At 37.0% G+C, this 23,093-nt stretch overlaps 1 protein-coding gene across 2 annotated transcripts in view; it reads right to left on the bottom strand.

Moving 5' to 3' along the window:
• csmd1b (CUB and Sushi multiple domains 1b) overlaps nucleotides 1-23,093 on the bottom strand; it is a 756,823-nt gene that overhangs the window by 413,888 nt on the left and 319,842 nt on the right. For both annotated transcript variants that reach the window (XM_039652188.2, XM_039652197.2), the window contains exon 3: nucleotides 22,705-22,817. In XM_039652188.2, coding sequence (XP_039508122.2) covers nucleotides 22,705-22,817 — 113 coding nt within the window. The remainder of the gene's footprint in view (nucleotides 1-22,704; nucleotides 22,818-23,093) is intronic.

The following is a 23,093-nucleotide window of genomic DNA, read 5'->3' as shown; positions in this document are numbered from 1 at the left end:
TGTTAATTTTGTTGTGGTTCAGATGTGGGTCATAAAATAAATTATGATTAGAAGTGGATGTTTATGTTATTTTTGTGTTTTGTCTCAAAATAAGAAACACTTACAGTGACCCCATGTTGACTCTTCTTCCTGTTCTTTACAGAGCTGGTAGCCCATATTGTGAAATGTTGTCCCATTAGAGCACTGGTAATCCGGATTTGGTAATCTTGAAAACTGTGTATCTGGATCAGGGTGATCCAGTCCAATGTTGCTTTGAAAAACCGGCATAAAAGTAAGATGGATTACCTGATCCTGGATAGGAAAAAATGGGATTTCCAAATCCAGATCATTTTGATCCAGATTAAATGTTTTGAACAACTGGCCCAATAGGATAGGATATGATAGGATAGGATACGATACAAAACAATACAATACAATACAATACAATAGGATAGGATAGGATACGAAAGGATAGGATAGGATAGGATGGGATAGGATACGATAGGATAGGATACGATAGGATAGGATAGGATACGATAGGATAGGATAATGCATGAAAATGTAAATCTGAATAGCAAGATGCAATAAAAAGGACAATGGAAGACAGGAGAAAAGAAAAATGGTAACAATTTACAATAAGGTTCATTAGTTAACATTAGGGGCCAGTTGTTCAAAACATTTAATCTGGATCAAAATGATCCGGATTTGGAAATTCCATTTTTTTTCCTATCTAGGATCAGGTAATCCGTTTTACTTTTATGCCGGTTGTTCAAAGCAACATTGGACTGGATCACCCTGATCCAGATACACAGTTTTCAAGTTACCAAATCCGGATTACCAGTGCTCTAAATGGGACAACATATCACAATGTGGGCAACCAGCTATGTAAAGAACAGGTAGAAGAGCCAACATGGGGTCACTGTAAGTGTATCTAATTTTGAGACAAAACACAAATGGGGACAAGATAATTTTTTTTTTTTTTTTTTTACTTTACTATACTCAATAGTTTAATTGTTAGCCTATGTCTACTTTATCACTGTTACAATGGTTACACAAGTCAAATGCAAAATATAAATAAAAGTATATACACCAAATGATACAAATGTATTATTTGACCAATTTTAAAGTTTTACAACATTTTCTTCCTGAAATCCACCTTGAAATCTTACCCCCTGTTGGGATCAGGATAATCCCGTTTTTTTTTTTTTTTTATTAAAGTTATCCAAATCCCACTGACAAGTTTTGAACAACACAAACTGAAGGTTTGATCCAGATTAAAACTAGGATTGGATTCCCTGATCTAATCTGATTTCAGATTCTTTCTTTCCCTTTTTGAACAACCCATTTTCAAGATTTGATCCAATCCGATAACCAAAATCCGATCAGCTTACCTTTGAACAACTGGCCCAAGTTAATGTATGAACTAACATAAACTAACATTTGTTAGCAAAACATTTGTTACAGTATTTATTCATCTTTGTTAATATTAGTTAGCTGTTCAATGTTTGTTCATGTTAGTTCACAGTGCATTGACAAATATTAACAAATACAACCTTTAACATAGTATATGAACAAATATTAATAAATGCTGAAGAAGTATTGTTCATTCTTAGTTCATGTTAACCAAGGTAGTTAACCAATGTTAACTAATTAACCTTATTGTAAAGTGTTACCAGAAAAAAAATAAGCAAGTGAAGGGAAAGTGAAAGTGCTAAAACCCAGATTTAGATGTTCAGTGCTGAACCTACTGTACTTCTCCTCTGAAGACCATTTGACGTGCGAGTAAGATTCCAGGCATCCACATTTTAGGTCTTGGAGTGATCCTCACACACAGATGCCGGCTGACACAGCTGCTGACTCACATACTCAAACCTGTCAGTGATGTGTACATGGACATGGATGGCGACAACATATTCTGCGGTTTGTCCAACCACATTAGTTGCAGGACTGGAAAACAACATATATTTGGGTACAGCGCCTAAATACTGGTTGCACCACTAGATAGTTTTATTTAGCGGATGAGTAAATTGCCAAGAACTAGGGATATTGTCAGGTTGAAACGTTTACAATGCAGTGAGACCCTATCTGTAAAATAATCTTCCTAAAAATAATATTAAGCTAGGCCCGGTCCTGCCACCCTTTCCTTAAAAAGTTAACAAAAGCGGTTATAGCTGCTGGATATCAGAGCGAAATAGCTAATCCAACCATCTGTGAGGCTCCTGTGGCATAGACCTGGTGATTTTCAAAACGAATTACAGAGATCAACAACCTGAAAGCTGCCTAAAGCGAAGAGAAAATAACAAAACAAACTACTTTACGCAGCAAGAGACAATATCTCACGATGCCATTACTGTGCTGAAGGAACATGTTGCCTTCTATTTTTTCATCTGCTTCATCAAGTGCTCCCAGCCATCATTTCTCATAGCTTTCAAACGTTTCAGAATAATATCAGAAGATGGTCGGGCAGGTTTTTTCTTGGTGTACAATTGAGAATCTTCTTTTCACCCCTGAAATGGCAATCCTAACACCCGTGTTTTCAATAAAAAAAATTTGGTCTATATCTCTGAATAGCTGTCTTTCATCTCCAGTTCTATTCACCCTGCTCCGAGTGGCATATGGGAAGTGGGCACACTAGCAAGGATGCTAAAGACTGCAGCCTCGCATTAGTCATTAATATTTGTATATTAACAACCCAGCCATAAATTAAACTGGATTTGTTCTTAGACTTCATTTAGGAAGAAATCTGAGGATTTTTTTGGACAAAGCAATTGGAATCAATATATCACCACTAATTGTGTTCAATTAATGGTGACAGTTTTTCCAAGTGTTACTGTAACCCCAGGCAGTCAAAAGTCAGATAATGTTTGTTGATATAATGAATTGCGCAATATTTTATTGTTACTTAAAGAACAAGTTAGTAATGTGGGGTGGTCCACAACCCTTAAGGCCATTGCACACTGAGTTCGAAATTTTCATATGCGTTTTTTCCGTCTTCGTCAGCCTAAAAATTTGTCACGCACAGAAATCTTGCACACTGAGTCCGATGTGTATTTATTAATCCTTTGCCGAAAAAAACCCCACAAAAATACAAATACAGTATCAAGGAGTTGTGAATTTACCCCGAGCTATTCAAAATTTACGTCAGTGGAGCAGTTTGATGCTTTGCTAGCGATTCTGGAGCCACATATTAAAAAGACCACCACCAATTTCCGTGAACCAATCGATCCTGAACAGAGACTGGCAGTATGTCTAAGGTATGGACACTAAGGTAAGGTAAATCCGGCTTGGTCTGCTCATGCTTTAACATTGTGCATGAGCAGATCCATTTCTTCGCTAGAGAAGTATTCAGTCTTTCCGCTTGCAAATGTGAATAGAAATCCGCCATGGCGCGAGCACAACTGGTATTTAAAGGGAATGGACTAATTTTATTTATTTTATTTATTTTTTTGCATATTGCGTCTAAAACACACCCATTACTTAGAGAATAGGGGCAACCCTTTTAGACCATGTGCCGGGTGCGCCAACCCTTTTTTTCCCATCGTTAAACTAAAAAAAGTGGATTTGGACACGGCCTAAGTGCACTTGTGCTGTGCGCTTTAGACCATCTGCTTAAATCATTAAAATAGAGCCCAATGATTATAATGTCGTTAACCATCAAGTTTAAAAAAATAAAATAAAATTGGGTAATTTTTGTTAATCATCTGTTCCAGCAGTCACTCAGAAAAGTCTTCCTGTGCACACTTGGAACATGCACACTTGCAGCATTTCAAAGTGCAATTTTAAATGAAGCAATTCAAGCACAATTCAGTGCGAATGAAAATTGCCTCTAGACATGCCATACGGGAAGGCAAGCACACACATATTTCTTGCGCTGCCATGTGGTGAACACATTCCACCCTAAATGTCATGAGAATTCCTTCATGAGGAATGTTGTTGCACAGCTTAATCCCCAGTGAAAATTTCAGGGGTGAAATAATGGCACAAGGTACAGCAAAGACAAATAATGCTGAGCACTTGACTTTTGCACTGCTGGATTTGCTGCCGATCAAGTGGTTTTACAGCCACGACTCAGCATCAGTGCTTTTTGAATTATATATATACAGTATATATATATATATATATATATATATAAGCTATGAAGTAAAAACCATTTGTGACATCACATCACAAATGCTTTTACTAACACTGTTTTAAAAACTGCTCACGCAGACATTCTCATGTCTGATCAACAAAATGCTAGTCACTCAAGAGTAAATAAAGCAATTATAAGCACAGTTTTTCAACGGATACAATTTTTTTTAGTCACCTTTGACACTTTTTATAGATACAATACAAGGGAGAGAAGGGCAGTGAGATCAGGGCACAGTACAGGCTGGACTGAAACTTGTGTGTTTTCCATTAGCATGAACTGCTAAGCCACAGCTCTGGCATTAGAAACTTAATTTCTTCATGTAGTAAACTTTCAGGTATTCTTTAAGTAAACAATACTTTAAATAATTAATCAAGTAAACAGTAACAAAGAAATTAAGTAAGAGTGGTGGGTCTCATTCACTAACGTGTATTCACAAATTTGATGATTCATGATACACGATTCATCAATAACTTTCAATCTAAAATGTATTCTAAATTGATGAAAAAATTTAGGAACAACTGAAACCGCTTGTATGCAAATTTATTTATTTATCTCACATAATGTGGCATTATAAACACGTTAAAGCTGCAGTCCACAGTTTTTCCTCTTTGTCACCATCTCTGTTTGAAATCTTCAATTGCAGTCATTCGCGGAATAATCAACTTTACGTGAGTTGTACCTCGGCACGGCAGAGCGTGGAATACAATGTTTTGAGGAGAATGTGCAGCTGTCAGTCACCGCGCCGGTGTGGATACTGGAATTCAGAATCACAGATTCTACTTTTTAGAAGTATAACCAACATAATAATTTTCACCCTAAAATGTATTCTGAACAAGTAGGTAACATCCACTTTTGCTCTTCTGACCAACTAACTGAAAAAGTCATTGCAGTAAATCGTGCAGATTAAGTCAAACGATCGTTAATCACATCCAACACATTCTCATCCTTTGGCATCATATAGGTCCCGCCATATGACATTTCTTCGAAATACTACGCACATGGCACCCTTTAGCGTCAATATAGCATGCACTGTACAAAAGGAAGCTTGGGATGAGACTGTGCTGCCAAATTCATAAAGGTTAGGGGCCGTTTACATTACACAATTTTCAACTACACTGTAAAAAAAATCCCATAATTTTTACAGAATAATGCTGGCAACTTTGGTTGCCAGAACAATTCTTTAAAAAAAATGCATTAAAACTGTAATCACCTTTGTAGTAATAAACCATATTTTATTTTCTGAAATCTGTTGATCTACCAAACTTTTGAAAAATTATTTCTGTTTTGTGCCGTTGTAATAAACTGACAACCATCAATCATCACAGCAGTGATGAAAGATACATGAGCAATCAAAGTTCATCAGAAGTTATCTTCCATTAGAAGGGTAATACTTATATAAAGAAGCTGCACAGCCTAATTCACACAAACATTAAACACCATCATGGTAACACACGTGAAAAAAAAATTGCAATAAACATTAATTGAACAACATTAAATGTAACATAAAACCCCTAATGTAGATAACTGATTAGAAAAAAAATATATATATATATGACGAAACCTGAAGTGTGACGCATGGAATTGTGGGAATGTCAAAAACTGTAAATTGAATGGTATTTTACATTAAAATTATATCCCAGTTATTTACCGTATATAGTACGGAAACTTTCTGTTAACCAATTAACATTTTTGCAGTGTAGCATTTTTACAGTCTTTTACCGTTAAAATTACAATTATTTTTACAGTGTAAAAACTGAAAACTTTATGTGCTTTCTCTGTTCATTTACACGACAACAGCGTTTTGAGGGCATGGAAATGCAAACATTTGAAAACGGGATTATTTTTTGAAAATTATATATTATAGTCTCAGTGTAACTACAAAAACAAAGATTTGTGAAAATGTTGATGTCTTGTGCATGCGTATTACGTGTTCAGCCTATAGGAGTGTAGTGATTCTTTACAAAGTGACATTGCCAGCTATTAGCCAGGCATGAATAATACAGCATTTTTAGTCGTTTTCTTTGATCGACATTTTGAAAATGTTGTTGTATTTATGTGAAACGTACAAAAGATTTTTTTTTAGTGTTAAAGGATCTCTAAGCGATCCTGGGTGTTGACGTTCGGAATATTTTCAAACAAATCGGAGGCTAGCTAGCGCTGCATCTCATCTCCTCCCCCTCCCTTCCGTGCTTCCTGAAATAATTGTGAACGTGCATAGTTCTAGCTAATTATATCCTTGTGTGGGTTTGGCAAACATAAGTGTCAATTTAGAAAAACAAAAACAAAACAATTTAATGCTACCCACCTGTCCAGCAAAAACAGAGCAACCTGAATGTCGGACTGGAAGCCCTTCTGCCGCCGGAGTTCTCGCCATCGTTCAAAAGCTTTGCTACCGATGTAAATTCGGAACTTCTCACGTTCTTTATCCGACTCCTTCTTCTTTTTAATTTGTTCTTCAGAACGACGTCTCTTTGGTCGTGTGTCGGCCATTTTTCAAACTTCCCTCTGATGCTTCGCTCTCCTTCACACACACACCCCCTTCATGTGCATGCGCACTAACCCCCCAGACCCACCCTCAAATACTTCTTGCCAGTGATTGGCTGGAACACTGTTTGTTAGGTTTCGTGGTCCGGGTGAGACATGATTGTTTTTGTTGCCGTTTGTGGAGCCTGTGGTGTCAACGCATTCTCACCCCAAGGCGTCACCTTTGACCATGCTTCAATATTTGACGTTTTAGGCGCCCTTTAGCGTCACTTACATGACGCGATCCTACGGCGTCATCTAACTGACACTAAAGGAAAGCGTCAGTTAGAGGACGCGGTTAGGTTTAGGTGTGGGGTGGGGGTAGGGTACACGCGATCCTAGGGCGTCATCTAACTGACGCTAAAGGGCGCCTAAAGCGTCAGATATTGAAGCATGTCCAAATGCTTCCCAAGGCGTCAGTTAAGTGACGCCTTGGGGGTGAGAATGGGCTTGTGGTGTCTACAGAGATCGCATTTTTTTACAGTGTGTTTAGGGGACAGGCAGCTAGCCGATAGTGAGGAGACGTTTGATGTATGTGACAAAAATGTTTTGGCCCCACATCGCTTAGAGAACCTTTAAGTACATTATTGACATGTAAAAGTACCTTATGAATAATCCACACAATTGTTAGTTATTGAGACACAGTGAGTGCTCTACTTTTTTCCTTGTCAGTATTGTTGTTTGAGTATTGCATTTACACCTAAAGATCTAATGCACAGACTCCATAATTTGACATCTGATTTCTTTGTCCCATCTGTTTACAATCTCCAAAAAGATATCAAGATTTTGACTACTTTCCTGCAAAATGTATGACAGCATGCACAGATGTACAGTATGCATGTAAGTGTTCAACGGAAGTCTGTCAGACAGCACTCAAATTCTATACTATACGATATTCATTACTACACATACTGTGCTGTGTAGAACACTTTCTGAACCACTTTCTGAACCACACTGTGTAGAACCAGATGTTTTAGTTTTTTGTTTTTTTTTCTTCTGGTACTGGTACAATCTTTCTCTGAATGTATTGACGAGACAACTAAAATAAGCATCAACCAAATAAGCTTTTAAGCTACTGTAGCTTGTGCACTCAACAGATGGCTTACTGACCAGAGCAGACGTTCGAAATGAGCATTAACGAAGCAAGTGAATGAACATAGTAGTGTCCAGATAGAAGATAACAGTGCTGATAAGCAAGGGATGGTCCTGAGTGTAATCCACTCTTTCCACTTGTCCTGATTTTAAATTACTCTCTACTTTTGCAAGGTTGATTAAATGTTGGTCAGATGTCTCATCACATTTGACAGACTGGTTACTATCTCAGGATTTGGCTGTGAGTAGGGAAATTAATTGATTCATATCTTTTAGAGCGGTCTCCAACCGAAGCCTTTCCTTATAGGCTCTTATCAGAGGTAGCTGTCATTTCTTTGAATCTTTTCAATAAAGCTCTGATGAGATTTTATTTTAGAGTCTTAAATATAAGACGCAATTACTCAGCTGCTGTAACATCCACAGCAAATAATGCTGGATTTTATCCAGAGAATATATCTTCCAGAGAAAAGAGCCATATATGAGCAGATAAAGGAGACTGAAAAGGAGAATACTTTGTAAATAAATAGTAACAGATAAATTGAGACTCTTTAAAGATGGTCTAGTTTAGCTTTGTGATTTAGAAATAAACACGACTTTCTGCAGTCAAAAGGGAGCAATGCAATATAATGGTGGTATAATGGTGCCGTGGTAGTATTGTGATGTCTAAGCCTCAAAATACAGATGAATACCAAAGTATTTTCAGAATGATACTGTGATACACGGTAGTTTATTCTCACATGCAGTATGACTAGGCTACTAAAGCTACACTGTGTGGATTGTTCATACACAGACAAGTTATTTACATGTATGCGTGATAAACGCATCCACACATTTTCACCACTCAAGGTTTCACCACTTGGAGGTTCATACAGACATTTCTCAAGACGCTATTCTGTATGCTGCTGTGTGAACACAGGTTTGGAGACTCACACCAGTGCAATCACAAACATAGATTACTAATAAATTAGAGAGGTTTGGAACCAATGCTTATATATGTATCTAAGTAAATATAAATATATATCTATAAGTATATATATTTATACTAGATCAGTATTTGATCAGTATTCCTGTCTTCTATTCCTGTCTTCCTGTATGCAGTCAAAATACATTTATTAACATCTAAATAATAATAATAACTTAATAATACCTGTTTAAAAGCATATCAATTTATTTTAGCAAAAGTATATAAAATAAGACTTGCTTTCAGAGAATACACCTCGGAAAATTTGTAAATATATATATATATATTTTTTTTTTCTTCAGCATATTTATTTTGGAAACCAAAAATAATTATACAATATAATTAGCGGGCTAAAGATTCATATTCCTGCATATGATTGTCATCATCTCCTGTTTTTATTTGAAACTGCACTATACCCCATATGAATATAACCAATATGAATATTATACATAATGTTCCTCTTTGAAGCAAATCCTCAAATGGCAAGTTACTTTGTTTTAAATCTAAAAAGTAGTTTCTTTACAAACTGTGACACAGGTAATACCCTTTAACCTTAACTGCAGTGTGGCGCTGTTGATTAAATGAGCAAATATTGCCATCCTGAATCCAGCAATAATAGAGTGAATATTGCTGAGGGGTACAACATTCATTCAGTATACTGCTGTGGCACTCAACACTGCAGGCAGATAGATTACAATTAGTTGGGTGAAATGGCCCATAAGCTCCACTCTAAAAGCTGCTGGGAAACCTGCGGGATATATATGGATGGCATGATCTGAACGACAATGCATGGGGGTGTCGATGAAATAGTGCTGCATATTTTAAAATATAAATGCTCACACAATAAGTTGAAGGTCTGCAAGACAACATTGATTTCTGAGCATTTGTAATTCATTAGCTTGTGGCCTTGAACGTTAAACTGTTGCAGACTTGCTGACTGAATTAAATCACCGACTGACAAACTAAAAGAAATTGAATAAAAAAATACAGTTGATGGTAACTCATTGTACAATTGAAAGTGGAGGTGGGTGATAAATATGTTTTTCTTCAACACATTCTCACCCCAAGGCGTCACCTTTGACCATGCTTCAATATTTGACGTTTTAGGCGCCCTTTAGCGTCACTTACATGACGCGATCCTACGGCGTCATCTAACTGACGCTAAAGGAAAGCGTCAGTTAGAGGACGCGGTTAGGTTTAGGTATGGGGTGGGGGTAGGGTACACGCGATCCTAGGGCGTCATCTAACTGACGCTAAAGGGCGCCTAAAGCGGCAGATATTGAAGCATGGTCAAATGCTTCCCAAGGCGTCAGTTATGTGACGCCTTGGGGGTGAGAATGGGCTGTTTTCTTATGTAAAATACAGCGAAAAAATACAGTACAAATGCATTTTAAAATATCCAAGGTACAGTATGTATTTTAAAATACCCAAGGTATGTATTACAATCCACACATGTTTTGCACTAAATTGGATAGGTGACAAATAAGAATAATATTTAAATGTGCCAATATAAAAATTGGCTGTATTATTTACCTATAATTCGAAATACAGTATTCTGGGGATGTGGGGGAGGGGGGTGTTAATCCATAGCTGTCAACCCTCCCGTTTTTTCCGGGTTTCTCACGTATTTTAGCTCTTTTCCCGCTGTCTTCCCGTTTGAGTATTTTCCCGTAAAATATACCGTATTTTTACTCTCTGATTGTGTGAGACGTACGGGCTCGGACAGATTCGGCTTGAAGTCGTTTATCCTCGGATGCGGTGCCGCGCGCGCTGGCCGGAGACACACTGGCTGCGTGGCGTGTCCGTTTTTATTGCACGCTGCCTGCGTGACACGCGCGTCTCCAGAAAACGCGTGCATGCTAGAAATAGAACTGACGCCTATTTTTCACGCGACAGGCAAGCGTGTTTCTTTGCCTGGAATTTCTTTGCGTTTCCAGGCAAAAAAAAAATAAATAAAAAATAGGAAACGATGTTTAGGCTAGCTGAATGTAATTTTGTACTCGAATACATATTAATACATTACATTTTGATGTTTGAAAGTCTAGGTTTTTACATAAATACAGATATCAATGTAATTTAAACAAATAATAATTATTATAAATAGATTTTCAAATATATGAATAAAATATATTTTCTTTTTTTCCATTTGTTTCTTAAGCTCTTAACAATGTTATTACATGAAGAAGAAAAAAAAAACTTGAAAAAAAAAAAACGTTCTGGGCCTATAGGAGGATATAAAGATAGTGTGTCTTCTGAGTGATGGTCCACCATCAGGCTAAATAGGCTCTTTAAAGCTACACAAAATGTGTAAATGTAATTAAAATAAACAGACAGCCCACTTCCCTATTTTGCGGATTTTGGAAGATGTGTGATAGGCTAAATGTTGAAATTGTTGTCCAAATTCTAGAGCAACACACCCTAATCCAAATGTAGATTTTTTTTTCCCTTTAAATGACACTGTCTCTTTCTCTCTCACACACAGGCTAGTTATGAACATCTTAGACTTTTAAGGATTGTGCTTTATTCTATAAAGTTTGTGGGTGAGAATCGTGCAAAAAAAAAAAAAAAATCCCTTATTTTGGGGAAGGATTCCGGGAAAACTCCCTTATTTTCAATGTTCAATGTTGACAGCTATGTGTTAATCTGGGAATCTGGGATTAGCAGCATCGAAAATACATTTTGGTCCAAAAATAACTAAAACTACGACTTTATTTGGCATTGTATTCTCTTCCGATTCAAGCCACGTTCATTGATGCTGTGATGATGTAACATGTGTAATCTGGTGCGAAAGAGCTTTGTTCACAGTCTGGGGGAGACACACGCTGCAAAAAAAAAAAAAAAAAAATCTTTGTACACATGTCTGAGGATTTCGACACAGAGGAAGACTTTTTGCCAAGTCATATTTATTTTAAACCGAATACACGGACACACCAGATGCACATCAGCAGTGTCTTACGTCATCAACGTCACTGCGGACTCGTGAACGAGGATTGACAACAGAACCGGAAGAGAATACAATGCTCAATAATGTCATAGTTTTTGTTACTTTGATGATCTCTGTATTTCCTTTCTGGACGAGGACAGTATACCGTACAAACATTTTAAATGGAGGGACAGAAAGCTCTCGGACTAAATCTAAAATATCTTAAACTGTTTTCCGAAGATGAATGGCGGTCTTACGGGCTTAGGGCAACATGAGGGTGAGTCATAAATGACATGATTTTCACTTTGGGGTGAACTAACACTTTAACTTCCCACGGCCGCAGCTACTATCTCCGCACGTCAACAGTGTCAACACGTCAACTGTGTTGTAGGTTGCCATGTTGAGCTCACAAATGTTTTGAAATTTGTGTGATGTATGGATTGTTCGAGTAGGATGCGTTTCATAAAAGATCTGGCAACTAGACAACCTCGGAATAATATATTGATGTGATTATTCACACAACGTTTGGGCCATTCAAATTACGGGAGTTTCAAGGGAGAAATAACAAAACACGAGGAGGGCGGGAGATGGGTGTGAAATACGGGAGACTCCCGGGGAAAACTAGTGTGTTGACAGGTATGTTCCCAAATTGTATATGTTAAAATGAGTATTTCAAAGATACTCGGATGGTCTACTTTTCCGGGTTGGACTTCGGATCTGCAGATCTGTGCACACTTGATTAGAACTACAGATACAGATAAAAAGTGTTAAAAAACTACAAACATGGCGGATGTGTGAGTCTGAAAGTTAAGTAGAAAGGTTTAGATAAAGGGGCCTGAGTGATTAATTATTAGTATATAACCTGATAAAAACATTTTTTGCAACAGCATTGAGAACTTTTGTAAAGATTTGGTCATTAACTTGTAAATACATAATTGACCTATGGCTAAGCCACGCCCCCAAACACGAAGAGCCAATCACAGTTCACACAGCTAACCCAATACACTCGGACATTCCCTGCTTCACGTCCATTGGAATGCATTGCAGTTAGTCAGTTATCTTTCGTTTTTAAACGTTTTTTTCTTGTCATTTTAAGTTTAAAATGGTCACACGGTGTGCATGGGGTACATTAGGTTCCCGAGAGGCTGGGCGACGGTGTATATTTTTTTTACCGTTTCCCAAACCACATCTCAACCAAAGACAAGTGTCTGCTCTGGATTAAGTAATGCGATTAAGCTATGCAGTTGACCACAACACCAACACGACAAAAACAAGGATGTCAACATCTGCTCTAAGTTAAGTCAACAACGTATTTGAACGTTCTCTTAAACATCTGTAACGTAACGATAGGCTAACGTTAGCTTACATTACAAAATGTTAACGTTAGCTACTAGCTGCGTTGTACATCATGTCACTTGGCTTCATTAACAAATATTTAAATAACCGAGATAACTAAATATTATCAATGTTGAATGATTCATGTAAATACTATTTAGTACCAAACGGTGATGGCAACGATATGCGGTTTATCATGTTTACACTGTGACCTGTAAATTCTTGCCAGGAACTGAAGCTTTTCATCGACCTTCTCAACAATAAAATTATTAATATAACCCCCCAATCCATAGTTAAGGCCCTTTAGGTGACTTTGAGATGATATATAATCTTTCTGTCGCCGAAAATCATCGATTACCTCCTATAAAATGTCTCCTGTGACAGCTGCCATAGCGCCTGTCCCCGAATGTTGACTGTTTGTCTGAGTGAGTGGAGGGGGCGTGGCTTAGCCATAGTTCAATTGTGCAAACGAGTTATTCACATGAAAGAACCACGAGTGGCAGTTCAACGTGCTACTACATTTCTCTCTGAAACGGTAGGACATTAAATTGAATGTGGAGGATTCTGTAACAAGATGGTTTAGGGCACGCAACTGTCCATTAAAGACGCAGTTATGATGAAATAGTATGTCCCGCAGCTATAGTCTTCTGCTACACATTCAAGAGTATGCACTTTTTCTTCACAAAAAGAGTACATAGGCTTACTTTTAGGGGGGTATTAAAAGATGGCGAATTGGGCTGCCTGCAGCACATGTGTTTGTCACAGAGTTACCGTTGATTTGGTGAAAGGTCATGGCTCTACACCTGAATTAAACCATGGAGCTTTAAAAGTGACTGGGTCAAAGGTCAAACACATATGGAGAGTGTTGCTTGTTGCTGGTGTTTGATCATGAGGCAACCGCAGAATTTACGGGATGTGGGGTTACGTGAGACCACAGCTGCATCAGAGTTATCGTTTGATCCATCTTCCCCTATGACGGTGTTTTTGATCTGGAACTTTCGTTGTTTATGTGTTAATGTTCTGTTGGACTGATGTCACTTGTACTTGCTACTTACAATCACATGCTGACACGCTGACTAACATTTACACTGATTACTTGACATTTCATGTTTTTCTTATTGTTTACGCAGCTGTTGAGTGTGGCGTCTCCCTTATTTTGTTGCGATCTAAAGAATAGAATCGTAACACAGAGGGTGAAAACAGGTGCTGCAACCATGTAAATGGGAAAAATGATTGTTTTTACATTAAATTATGTAAATGTACAGTATTCTCATAGACCCCATAAAAAATTACCATGAACAGCTGCTGACAGAAGGTGGATCTCTTTACAACAAACACTCTCAGTCTCGTTTGGCTTATATGAGCAGTTGCAGCATAGAGACAATCGATTTTGCCCCCTCTCTTTACATCCTTACCTCTCAAATTTCTACATTTTCATGTATATTTTGAGTACAAAGATGTTTATCTTGCTGTAGAGTCAAGAGAATGTGTTGTAGCAATTTGACGTAAAAAAAAAACCTTTATAAAAACGGTGAAAACCAAATCGTATTAGTATTTTATGTTTGTAATTAAAAATAATAACAGATGCGAATACAATACAATATTTAAATGTAAATAAACTGTGCATTAATATTTTCAGCTACAGTAAGTATTTACTATAACAGTAGCATTCAAGAAATGTAATAAACTAATGTAAAATTATAACACTATAGACTTCACTGTATGAATTGATTCTTAAAGCTGCTCAGTCAAAAGCAGTGAGCGATGATATTCTCTATGTATATTGTTGTTTGAATAATATTCATAACCAACAGCAATACGTTTATTGGGCTGCTGTCACTAAGTCCTAATGCACAGATCTAACATGCGTATCATAATATAGTGGCACATACCCAAACTGTTTACATTCATAAACGACTGGATTGATGGATGTAAAGCGTGTGTACTTTAAGCACAATAAGATGCAAAAGAGAACTTAGTTCAGTACTCACAAAAGTAAGAGACTTGTAGTGTGTGTGCGCTTTGGGGGTACACGCGCTTAGAAAAGCTTTTCAGGACAGCGTGCAAATAAAACGTTTTGCTGGCAAGACTTTAACCCCCATTTTGTGGAAAATAAATGACATACACAAAATAAAAAGGTTTCTGCTCATAAGTAATTCTGAATAGATATTACCAACATAAATTAGAAAGCCAACACTTTTTTTTTTTAGTTTACAGTTCAATACTCAGAATTACTCCGAATGTTATTAATATGGAGATGTATAAGCTAAAAACATAAAAAAAAAACTAAATAAAAATATTAAGAATATAATGTTAAATGTATAAAATATTGTGTGGATGTGTACATTATAACAATGTAGAACCACAACTAAAGTGAAACCACAAGTTAATTTCAAATTTTAGCATGATATCTCTAAAATTAAGAATATTTTCTAAGATCATGTCATGAGTTTTTTTTTTTTTTTTTTTTTAGAGAAGGCTGATAAGGTGCTAATAAAACATTGTTTTTTTTTGTTTGTTTGTTTGTTTGTTTTGTTTTTTTGCCCCTTAAACACCCATTTGCAGTCTACTGCCTAATGCCCAGTGAGGAGAACTTCTAATTTCATGTTCTATTGTTCTCACTCAATGAACATTTCACACCTCTGCCATGAATGAGACTTAATCTTCATTATTCTTTTGTTTGTATTCCAGCGTTATAGCTTTTATTCTGGCATTAAATGGCTTGCCCATCTATACACTACTTTTTACTTCTTTCTAGAAAACAACAACAACAAAAAAAAAGCCTATTCTTGGGACTTTTTATTAATTATTTTAACAAATTAGACTATGACTCCTGGCGCGACAGGTGCATCAAGCTAAATGACATAATTTAAAAGATTAATATGACCCTTTTACTCAAAACTGACTTTAAACAACCATCAAATGTTTGTATTAAAGGGTACATATCATGCTTTTAAATCATTCATTTTTACATATAAATCATACCGTCGTGGTCTATATAAAACATAACTACAATGCTTGGGTCTGAATTCCTCATTATTATAGCTCCACAAGCCCATTTTCTACCCCTTTTCTGTTGTGCGTCTTTGAGCGACCCGTTTCAAAGCTTTAAATAAAAAGGAGATGCGTCATACCCCGCCCGCTCTCCAGGTCGATGAGTTCACGGTCAGTTCAACCAGAGAATGTCTAATTGAAGAGAATTGGCACTGGCTGGTTACTTCCGGGTTCTGGACTGGCTGCAGTAACACGTCTCTGTCCATGCGGGGGCGCTCGCGGTCGAGTGCAGAATGAATGGGAGTCAATGAGGTTTGACCCCCAGAAATCCACTTTTCTCAGGATGTAATTTTTAAAATTCTAATGGAACTGCAACCAAGATGATACACAATGGGGATAATAGGAAGTGCCAAGGCTCTCCGTTAGACGGGCTCTGGTTCAACTCCCCACATTCGGCCATTATTGTAGTTTGATTAGAGATATACGATTATATACGATACGTTCAAAGAACATTTTTATTCATACGTTAATAAAATGTCAACAACAGAAGACTTGTCCATCAAGCCTTACATATTCGAGCCAGAGCGAGCGAGTTGATAAAGACGACGACGAACCTGCAGAACAACATCTTCATATCGGTATGTCAGTTAACTGTTTTGCGTTATTAGTGAAAGTCGACTATTTCTCTTGTTAAAACAAGCACACTGACAAGATAAATGACTACGGTCTAATCTTACCACAAACAATCTGTACTGATAACATGAAATGTTTAGAAAAGCATCAGAAAAGCAGCTAAATGACCATTGATGAAACTCAAGAACAATAATACTGCAGACGTGTAACGTTACTTCAAAAGAAAAACAAAGAAAGACAAAGGTACTGCTAAACCATGACCACCATGTGTTTTAAGAAAGTAAAGTACTTTATTTTTATTAACGTTATTATTTTTATTAACGTTAATATATATTTTTTATTTTTATAATTATTTTTATTCAGACGAAGTCAATCGGCAAACCCTTCTGTATAACATTACTGGCAGAGGTTGTTGAAGTGGGAATCCTTGAAGTGCTTCGGGTCACTACATCCAAAAACCGAACATTTTGACTTGCCCTCTTGTAACTTCTGCATCATTGAGCTCGGACTACGAAATCGGAGCGAGAAATAATAATGGCGGATTGCTCGAAGTTTTGGACCTGTAGTCAATGTCCTTATTTAAGTTCTGCTGCAAATACGGTGACGTTGTAGTTCAAAAAACGTCATAGAAAACAGAAAAATCTGAACAGGTTGAAAAATATGACCAAAACAGAATATAAAGATATAAACGAAGCACCTGAAGAGAATAATTTTATCTTTTCTGTACTTATAAACACTCCAAATATACAACAAAATGCATTTAAGGGCTAAAAAAGTGGATTTTGCATGATATGTCCCCTTTAATTTGTGATCTAATGTAGATTTTAGTCATTTAATGTTGTTTAAATATGCAATATTTTGCATGTTATATGCAGCTAATTGTTACACCTGCTTAGCATGTATATTGTTAATCATAATAATAATCATGTTGACACACGTAAAATGTTTGACAGCTGTAAGGTGAGCAACAGAGCGTTGAGATCGTGGCTGCATACGAAAACTTAGGCAGCAGACTTGTTGGCACGAAAGTACCTCGTGAAATTGATTTCGGACAGATTTCTGAGGCAGTGTGAGGGTTTAATTCTCACCTTAGCTTGCTCTATTTTGCTGTCGATCATTAAACAAATATATAATTACTACAGTAGTAATTTCTCGCTAGAAATGACATCAGAAGTGGAAAATGTTGGTTCAGAACCTACATTTACACTAACACAGTCTCATCCTAAGACGTCATATAACTGACGTTTTGGGACGTCTTTTGACCATACGTCAATATCCGCCTTTTTAGGGCCCCCTTAAACGTCGGTAGATGGCGATCCCGGGCCGTCATACAACTGACGCTTTACCTTTAACGTCAGTTAGGTGACGGGTTAGGTTTAGGGTTAGGTTTAGGTATGGGGTAGAGTTAGGATCCCATAACCTCATCTACCGACGTTTAAGGGGGCCCTAAAAAGGCGAATATTGACGTATGGTCAAAAGACGTCCCAAAACGTCAGTTATATGACGTCTTGGGATGAGACCGGGTTGTTTACACACAAACTGACCAGAAATTGATGTCACTGCAAGCCAGTTTTATAAACAGTGGTCAAATATCGAAGCTTTAGTCTTTAATCTTTCTAATGATACTCCAGATCAAGTAAGAGTGTGATGTTTTAACATGAGGTGAATGTAGAACAACGAGGGCCGTCGGCGATCTTTGCACGTAAAGGGATTTTAAAACTCAAGCAAAAAAGTAACATTCGTGATGGTGAAGAACTGCAATGTCACTAGGGCGTAACCCTATAGCTGCGTTTCTAAATGTGATGTTAATGTACCTCAGGTTATATGTTTGGATGTGGGAGCAAAACCTGCAAATGATAGAATGCACTGTAGCACGATACTATAATCTCTCTTCAAAGGCAGATCGTGGAGACATAATCGTTCACAACATAAAATCATGAAATCAGAAACCCCTACCTTTTGTCATCTTCCATAAATGATTGTTAGAATAAAAGATGAGTGAAATCTAGCTCAAAATACCCTTATTGATTTGTTAATTTCATTCAAGCTGGGAAGCTATGCGCAAAAAATGTAAAGCTTTACATTGACCTAGTAAAAACAGCAGTACCAGCAATATTAAGACTTCAATGTTAATCAATCGATTAATTAACTGCAATAATTGTAATAATTCTTATGACAAGTAGTTGCAAAGTACATGACAATGATCACAATTTTCACAATGTTACTTAATTTTATATTGGTAGCATAAGCATTGTGACTATGACCCATCTCTCAAATAGTCATTGCTACTGATATGTCAGGAATCCCAATACAGTATGTCTGCTGTCTTATAGCAAGCTTTTCCCATGCTATTTTAAACTGGATTTTAAAGTTTATGATTGATTTTCAGACATAGTGGCTAAAAAACCTCAAAAAGTTCAAAAAATGTTATTCTGTTAGATTAAACCATACACATGTGGCCACCAGAGGAACCACCTATACAAAATACCATTAACCTGATGGATTGGGCTGTAATGGGGTAAGAGGCGCATTCCGCATGCATTACAGGGAAAAGTTCACACACCTACTGAAAATTATAAAAAGCTGACGACTTTACTGAACTTCAACTAATACACATAAAACCAAGGAAATGGAAAGAAATCATAGACCCTATTTTTTTTTACACACATTTCAAATACCAATTTCATTGTGGATTAAACGACAGCAAACATTGTGATCAATAAATTAAAAGCAACAGTAAACAGTAATGTGGACGATCAAGCACAGTTTTTCCATTAACCCTGTAAATTCTGACAAGTAAAATAACAGTTGGAAAAATCGAATGGTTTGAAATGTTCTCATATAGAGTCCTCATATAGTGAGACAGTAGATGCTGAAAACTATGGTGGCTGAGAGAGCTCACAAGCAAGAAAACACAAGCAAATAGAAAGAAAGAAAAAAAAAACACCAGCAATTATCAGTTTGACAACATGTGCAACAAATACTCACAACATAACCAAATACAGAAACGTGCCGGAAATTCTCAAAACGCACATATGATCGGGATGTTAAAATAAGCAAAAACTCACCGTTCAGGTCATCTACCACACCACTGATGAGTAGACATGGAACAATAAGCATATCCCACCCAGATTCGTTCCTTACTGGGCTCCTCTTAAAGGAGTAGTTCACTTTTCAAAAAACTTTTAACCCTTATTCATCATCTGAAATCGTTTAAAGCCCTTTGAACAGTTTGCACTGAAACTGTCTTTTGGACCTTGAACCGTTTGGTTCCCATTGAAGTGCATTTTATGGAGAAAAATCCTGGAATTTTTCATCAAAAACCTTCATTTCTTTTCGACTGAAGAAAGAATGACATGGACATCTTGGATGACATGGGGGTGAGTAAATTATCAGCAAAAGTTTTTTTTTTTTTTTTTTTTTTTAAGTAAACTACTCCTTTAAAAACATTTGCAGTGTGGCCTGTGCTATTTGCAGCACGTTTCTGTATTTGGTTGCATTGTGATTATTTGCAGCACAAGTGTTGTCAAACTGATGAATATTTCTTAATTTAACACAGTCTCATCCCAAAAAGTCATATAACTGACGTTTTGGGACGTATTTTGACCATACGTCAATATCCGCCTTTTTAGGGCCCCCTTAAACGTCGGTAGATGGCGATCCCGGGCCGTCATACAACTGCCGCTTTACCTTTAACGTCAGTTAGGTGACGGGTTAGGTTTAGGGTTAGGTTTAGGTATGGGGTAGAGTTAGGATCCCATAACCTCATTTACCGACGTTTAAGGGAACCCTAAAAAGGCGAATATTGACTTATGGTCAAAAGACGTCCCAAAACGTCAGTTATATGACGTCTTGGGATGAGACCGGGTTGCTTAATTTGCTGGTGTTTTGTCTATCTCTGTGTTTTCTTCAGTTGCAGCACGTTGAGCTCTCTCGGCCACTGTGGAAAACACTACGAGTGTCACTTAAACTTTCAGTATGTGTACAGAGACACTCAGAACAAGCAGACTTCATAATTAAGTAGTAGTCTTTTGTGCTTTAATAGAGTCACTGGTCCATATTGAAATTTGATTAAGTGTACAGCATTACTTCTGATTTATTCATTCACATTTACCAAATTCTGTGACATTCTGGGTCTGCGTTTTACACATTACTGAAACAATAGGGCCCTAAAATGCATGTAGTAGACTGCCTGTAGTTTCTATAGTATAGTCTATAGTAAAATTTGGATCATGTTGAGAATCAAATGATACTGTAGGCTTTGTAGAGCCTATAACAGTAGGACCTATAAATAAATAAAAAAACAGGGGAGTGCATATGTGAGCTGTGGCGAGAGTTCCCAAGACTTAATTGTGGACATAAGAGCAGAGAAAAATATCTTGCACAGGAAGAAACATCTCTGTCACACAGCATGTACAAAGCACACATTGTCAACACATCAGCATCCCACAGCATCATCTCAGTGACGACCATATGGTCAAAAAATAGATGTGTTTCAGGCATAGAACTGACACCGAAAAATAGATGAAAGTAAATGCGTGAGACGTTGCCAGTGCAGCCTATCATAGCTGCTCGCAGTTATCACCTAAAAAGACCTCAGGCAATTACGATGTAAATGATGACTGCCATAGTTCATGCTCAAGACGAGGTTAAAATAAAAATAAAGCATAAAAATAGATCTCCTTATAGATCAATCAGAATAGTGACTTAACTGTGCATCATTCATAACAATAGGGTCTCACAAGTCGCAGGTTTATGACTTGTGCCCTTCGAACGGCTCACACAATATTAATCTCTGAAGCTAGTGTGACGCTGGCAGTGATATTTAAAGCTCATACAAATAGGTAGCCTATATTTGCCTTGTTTTTGAAGTAAAGCTGAGGAACTTATTTGGCATGCCCGACCAACAGATACTGGTCACCCCAACTTTTTATTAAACTGTCAACATTTATTTTATACCCCCCTTTTCTTTTCTATTTTTTTCTTTTTTGATAAAACTGTATTTCAGCAGTCATTTTGCAGCTGTACATGCAGTGTAATACCAACATGTAAAGGTGAAAGCTGTGGATCAGAATATAGTATTTACTACCATTCCCTGTTAGAATTAAACGAATGGCTCTAGGTTTCAAAGACAAATGAAATTACATCAACTTGAGTCTGGGGTGCCTCTTTTAATCCCTAAACTAATCTCAAACACTTATTGATGAGTTTGCAGGGTGTGTAAATCTAGTTTCCCTGAGCCCTACAATCAATCCAGAGAGGACAACAAAATGAAACACAGCAGGACAAAGACACTATTTTAATAAACCAGAGAGAGCATCTCCTTAGAGTGTTTAAATGCACCAATCCAACCTAATCTAAATAAATAAATAAATAAAAATTAATGCTATTTATTCTCAGCCCCAGATGGCACGCTCACAGACCAGGCTGTTCAATGACCGCCTCATTCGTATCGCACACAAAACTAGACAGAGCTATCAGAAAATAGCTCTGTTTTTCAATAGGAGTAGTTTTAGGAATCAGTGTGCATCTGGAATGCACACTGACTGGAAACTAAATTGAAAGTGTGCTAATACATTGAGTGATTCTTTAGTTGCTGGATATGCCTATAAATACGCCAGGTTAGCGGCACCACATCTTAGGGTTGTTTTTTTTATTTATTTTTTTATTTAGCAAATAAACTAAATTTCGATGAGCGGAATGCACATTCTGCTTTGATTTTTTTTTCTGAGTTATGAATGGCATTTTATGAAATTATATGGTCTACACATATTTCTGTGTTTTATGTAACGCAAGTCACATATCAAAATAATTCCCTCCCCTAAATGGCCCATAAAGACAAAACAAAATGAGGCTGGTTGCTTTACATAATGGTCAAAATGTCTATTCTTATCTAAGGGGGCGGTTCTATTCCAGAATATGCTGTAACAAGGACCAGATTGCTATGCCGATAGTGAAAAGTCTGGTTGTGCATGTCTGTTTGCCATCCTGTTGACACAAATGCAAATGGCTAGACCAGAAATAAGCAAATGCACCTGGGGCAAAAAAAAAAAAAAAAAAAAAAAAAAAAAAAAAACCTGTTTAAAGCGCAATAATCATTTTAATATTGTATGGTAAAAACCAGTTTCCTACCTTCATAGATTGCTTTAAATCCTTGGGCACTCACTGCGAAATCCGTAGTAAACCACAGTGCCAAAATCGACCCTGAACTCACCATGGGTGATGGCAACATGAAGCCAGACAACCTGAAATTAAAATATTAAATGCAATGTCAAAGTTCGTCAGTATAGTATTCAAATTTGATCCACAATACATAATATTTCACATAAAAGAAACAGGTCATTGTTTCATTCGTTCCAGCAGTTTTCCAAAATATATTTGTTCTTTGTCATGTTTTTAATGAGCAGGACCGACTCATCTCGGATGCTCTCAGGAGATGTAATCACACAGAACTGCCAAATTACTCCATGGTACTGCCTCACCTTTGACACCACCCTAATGATTTAGATGAAGCTGGAGAT

Source organism: Pimephales promelas, chromosome 11 (assembly GCF_988280905.1).
Source record: "Pimephales promelas chromosome 11, fPimPro1.hap1.1, whole genome shotgun sequence".
Classification (NCBI taxonomy): Eukaryota; Metazoa; Chordata; class Actinopteri; order Cypriniformes; family Leuciscidae; genus Pimephales; species Pimephales promelas.
The sequence above is the reverse complement of the archived record's forward strand: the minus strand, read 5'-3'. Positions and strand labels throughout refer to the sequence as shown.